The 5,373-nt window shown below is 42.2% G+C and overlaps 1 protein-coding gene across 1 annotated transcript; it reads right to left on the minus strand.

Moving 5' to 3' along the window:
• Positions 1-268: 268 nt before the first annotated feature.
• Positions 269-1,351, minus strand: LOC117503054 (alpha-2Db adrenergic receptor-like). Its single transcript, XM_034162219.1, has 2 exons — positions 1,237-1,351; positions 269-682 (listed from the first exon to the last, which is right to left on the minus strand). Exon 2 carries the CDS (start codon positions 660-662, stop codon positions 279-281), a length of 384 nt encoding a protein of 127 aa, XP_034018110.1. The 5' UTR covers positions 663-682; positions 1,237-1,351; the 3' UTR covers positions 269-278.
• Between the last annotated feature and the right edge of the window lie 4,022 nt (positions 1,352-5,373).

A 5,373-nucleotide genomic window follows, 5' to 3' on the forward strand; every position in this document is an offset into this window, starting at 1 on the left:
CAGCCCCAACCAGTCCCAGCAGAAGACTGCCCCTCCCTGAGCCTGGTTCTGCTGGAGGTTTCTTCCTGTTAAAAGGGAGTTTTTCCTTCCCACTGTAGCCAAGTGCTTGCTCACAGGGGGTCGTTTTGACCGTTGGGGTTTTACATAATTATTGTATGGCCTTGCCTTACAATATAAAGCGCCTTGGGGCAACTGTTTGTTGTGATTTGGCGCTATATAAAAAAAAATTGATTGATTGATTGATTGATTGATTGACATCGTGCATGGGATCAGAAAATCTATTTCCTCACCTCATTCGCCAAGGAGAAGGGGATGACCAGAGTCGCCACAAGTATGTCTGCTGACGCAAGAGACACCAGGAAGAGGTTTTGGGGTGCTCGTAGTGCACGGCTGGTAAACACCGCCACCACGACCAGCACGTTCCCCACCACAGTCCCCAGGATAATCACCGTGACCACCAGCACGATGAAGACCGACGCCAACTGTGAGTGAGGAGGTAGAGGAGGAGACCGCGATGAGGAAGAAGATGCTTGGCTGACATTCTCCAGAGAAGAGCTGGGTGTTAAAGTGGCTGGTGTGGAGTCCATTACAGGTGTTAAGAGGTCTGTAAAATCCATCCTGGTTAAATAACCGCTGCCATCCCCATTTTTCACCTCCTGCATACTCAACACAGGACGAGTGTCTTTGTCCCAGTCAGTGAGGAAATTACAGGGGGGAAAACAGCAAAATCAAACAGCAAATTAAGAAAAAAAATCAATGAATGAATGAGAGCAGAGGAGTCAGTGAAGACTGACAATGAAAGAATCTGTTTAAAAATAATTATCTGAACAAATACTTTAAAAATTCAGAGAATTTAAAAGGTAATTCCAGACGAAACATCAATTCAGCAGCACATTTGAGCCCAGAGGTTTGACATATTAATGCTGCAAGATTGACCTACTTATTTGCAATGTAATGCAAAAAAATAAAATAACATAAAATAAATAACATACGGCTGCATGCTCTGATTGGAGCGAGATCAGAAAACCTATTTGGAATGCACAGTAACCTCACGCTGGCACATTCCAAAAACACAAAAAACAAAAGATTGAAATGGAAAAAAGTAGAAGAAAAGACTGTGGAGAAGAAATCATGTGGCTGAGAGGCAGCAAAGGGGATGAGCGCAGCAGAAAATAGACGAAAGGGATGCAAAAAGGACAAGAGACAATGAAGAGGGGGAAAAAATGAGGTCCTCACTTATATGCAAGTCCTCGCCGTGCCGAGTGAGTCTGTTGCTGCTGCTGCTGCTGCTGCTGCTGTTCAGTGATTCTGTACTGCTGGAATCAAGAGAGAGGAAAAGAAGAAGAGGGAGAATGAGGGGAGAGAGAGAGACTAGCAGATTGAAGAGATGAAAGGAAAGAGTAAGAGATGCATGGAGAGGAAAAGAAGAGAAGAAGGATGTAAGAGGAGTGGGATTAAGAAAATAGCAAAGGGCAGAAACTGAGTAGACGCAGAGAGAGAGAGAGAAAACAGAGGAGAGGTGCTCAAAGTATGAGACAGGAGGGCACGATGAAATAGAGTGGGAGGACAAGAATGGAGGAGAAGAGAGGCAACATCGATGATGAGTAGCTGCTAAAGAGAAACGAGAGAGAGAGAGAAAGCAGTCAGGCTTGTGTGCAACTTTTGAGTGGTTATTAATTTTCGCTCATTTATGTTGAGACGAGTGAGAAACCTCATATTTATCAGACTTAATTTAGCCGCTGCCTGACGTGCACGTGCACTTCAGCATCAACCGGCCCGTGGCCTTGTTTGCTTTCTTCTGCCCCGCGGCACATATACATGGCAGTGACACGCTTTAGAAGGCAGGTGACTCAGACACCTGTTTGAGATGAATCGCTGTAATCCCACGATGCATTAGTCTGCAGGCATGTGCCATCAGCTGTGGGTCAGTACTCAGCTGTTTCCCCACTGTAGTGACAACACCCACTTCTGGGAAGGTGGATGATGAATGTCAGCAAGCTGAAGCTGTTCCCTGCAGATACACTTAAAGCATTTAAGGGTTGAGTTTGGAGTGACGAGTGCCATTCCCAGGCACCAGTGTTAAACACAATGCAGGTCCCCTTCATTTGGAAAGGTGCGCTTGACAGATGATTTGTGCATCTCCATCTACACATACTATATGTGCATGTGGTTTCCAGAAACATTCACATGGTAATTTCTTTTGCACAGTCAGGTGCATGTGCATTTGGATGTTGACAGATTGTTTTTAGACGTTAAAGGCCGAAAGTAATTAGATAAACTAAATATGAGTATTATTGTGCAATTACGAGGGTCTGCTGTAAAGTTCTGGCTTCAACACAATTATTTCAATAACAAACTAGAGCACCGCGCTCACAGAGAGCAAACCTCCACCAACACTAGTTGCCAATTCCACAAAATTTTTACCTTGGAGAAAAAATTCAAAGTTAAAGTCCTGTTAGAAGTGGCTTTTCATAAACTAAATTAGATGTGATCAAATGTCAGGAGTATGTATTTAGATCATGCACTTGAAGTTTTTTGTGGTGTTGTCAGGTTTTTCTTTTTTCCAACTTTTTCTTTGTTACTGAATTCGTTCTTTTTTTAGATAATTTTCACAGAACATTGGTTATCTCTGCTATGTACAATTTATCATTGATTTTTGGTACTTGGTTTCTGATTTATAACTGGAAGATAGACAAACAAATTAGATTAGATAAAATTTTATTGATCCCTTGGGAAGACTCCCTCAGGAAAATTGAGGTTCCAGCTGCATTGTATAGCAGCACACAGGGTAAGAAGCACACAGAGCATCAAAAGTCAAAGTAAAAAAGAAAAACTGTTTGCAAATATAAATACCAGACATACGGATCAATACTGGTTTACTAGCTACTACTGTTCCTCTCCTTCCCGTCCCCTGTCTTCCTGTTACTCCTCCCCCTGAGTGAGGAGTTCTACAGTCTGATGGCCTGAGGGACAAAGGAGTTTTTCAGTCTGTTGGTCCTGCACTTGGGAAGGAGCAGTCTGTGGCTGAAGAGGCTCCTCTGGTTGCTCATGATAGTGTGCAGAGGGTGACTGGCATCATCCATAATGTCCAGCAGTTTGTCCAGTGTTCTCTTCTCTGCCACCATCACCAGAGAGTTCAGCTTCATGCTAACCATGGAGCCAGCCCACCTGATCAGTTTGTCCAGCCTGGATGTGTCCTTCTTGGATGTGCTACCTTCCCCAGCACACCACAGAGTAAAAGAAGATGCTGGTTACTACAAACTTGTAGAACATCAATCAATCAATTTTATTTATATAGCGCCAAATCACAACAAACAGTTGCCCCAAGGCGCTTTATATTGTAAGGCAAGGCCATACAATAATTACGTAAAACCCAAACGGTCAAAACGACCCCCTGTGAGCAAGCACTTGGCTACAGTGGGAAGGAAAAACTCCCTTTTAACAGGAAGAAACCTCCAGCAGAACCAGGCTCAGGGAGGGGCAGTCTTCTGCTGGGACTGGTTGGGGCTGAGGGGAGAGAATCAGGAAAAAGACATGCTGTGGAGGGGAGCAGAGATCGATCACTAATGATTAAATGCAGAGTGGTGCATACAGAGCAAAAGAGAAAGAAACACTCAGTGCATCATGGGAACCCCCCAGCAGTCTAAGTCTATAGCAGCATAACTAAGGGATGGTTCAGGGTCACCTGATCCAGCCCTAACTATAAGCTTTAGCAAAAAGGAAAGTTTTAAGCCTAATCTTAAAAGTAGAGAGGGTGTCTGTCTCCCTGATCCGAATTGGGAGCTGGTTCCACGGAGAGGAGCCTGAAAGCTGAAGGCTCTGCCTCCCATTCTACTCTTACAAACCCTAGGAACTACAAGTAAGCCTGCAGTCTTGAGAGCGAAGCGCTCTATTGGGGTGATATGGTACTACGAGGTCCCTAAGATAAGATGGGACCTGATTATTCAAAACCTTATAAGTAAGAAGAAGAATTTTAAATTCTATTCTAGAATTAACAGGAAGCCAATGAAGAGAGGCCAATATGGGTGAGATATACTCTCTCCTTCCAGTCCCCGTTAGTACTCTAGCTCCAGCATTTTGAATTAACTGAAGGCTTTTCAGGGAACTTTTAGGACAACCTGATAATAATGAATTACAATAGTCCAGCCTAGAAGAAATAAATGCATGAATTAGTTTTTCAGCATCACTCTGAGACAAGACCTTTCTAATTTTAGAGATATTGCGTAAATGCAAAAAAGCAGTCCTACATATTTCTTTAATATGCGCTTTGAATGACATATCCTGATCAAAAATGACTCCAAGATTTCTCACAGTATTACTAGAGGTCAGGGTAATGCCATCCAGAGTAAGGATCTGGTTAGACACCATGTTTCTAAGATTTGTGGGGCCAAGTACAATAACTTCAGTTTTATCTGAGTTTAAAAGCAGGAAATTAGAGGTCATCCATGTCTTTATGTCTGTAAGACAATCCTGCAGTTTAGCTAATTGGTGTGTGTCCTCTGGCTTCATGGATAGATAAAGCTGGGTATCATCTGCGTAACAATGAAAATTTAAGCAATACCGTCTAATAATACTGCCTAAGGGAAGCATGTATAAAGTGAATAAAATTGGTCCTAGCACAGAACCTTGTGGAACTCCATAATTAACCTTAGTCTGTGAAGAAGATTCCCCATTTACATGAACAAATTGTAATCTATTAGACAAATATGATTCAAACCACCGCAGCGCAGTGCCTTTAATACCTATGGCATGCTCTAATCTCTGTAATAAAATTTTATGGTCAACAGTATCAAAAGCAGCACTGAGGTCTAACAGAACAAGCACAGAGATGAGTCCACTGTCCGAGGCCATAAGAAGATCATTTGTAACCTTCACTAATGCTGTTTCTGTACTATGATGAATTCTAAAACCTGACTGAAACTCTTCAAATAGACCATTCCTCTGCAGATGATCAGTTAGCTGTTTTACAACTACCCTTTCAAGAATTTTTGAGAGAAAAGGAAGGTTGGAGATTGGCCTATAATTAGCTAAGATAGCTGGGTCAAGTGATGGCTTTTTAAGTAATGGTTTAATTACTGCCACCTTAAAAGCCTGTGGTACATAGCCAACTAACAAAGATAGATTGATCATATTTAAGATTGAAGCATTAAATAATGGTAGGGCTTCCTTGAGCAGCCTGGTAGGAATGGGGTCTAATAAACATGTTGATGGTTTGGATGAAGTAACTAATGAAAATAACTCAGACAGAACAATCGGAGAGAAAGAGTCTAACCAAATACCGGCATCACTGAAAGCAGCCAAAGATAACGATACGTCTTTGGGATGGTTATGAGTAATTTTTTCTCTAATAGTTAAAATTTTGTTAGCAAAGAA

Source organism: Thalassophryne amazonica, chromosome 2 (genome assembly GCF_902500255.1).
Source record: "Thalassophryne amazonica chromosome 2, fThaAma1.1, whole genome shotgun sequence".
Taxonomy (NCBI): domain Eukaryota; kingdom Metazoa; phylum Chordata; class Actinopteri; order Batrachoidiformes; family Batrachoididae; genus Thalassophryne; species Thalassophryne amazonica.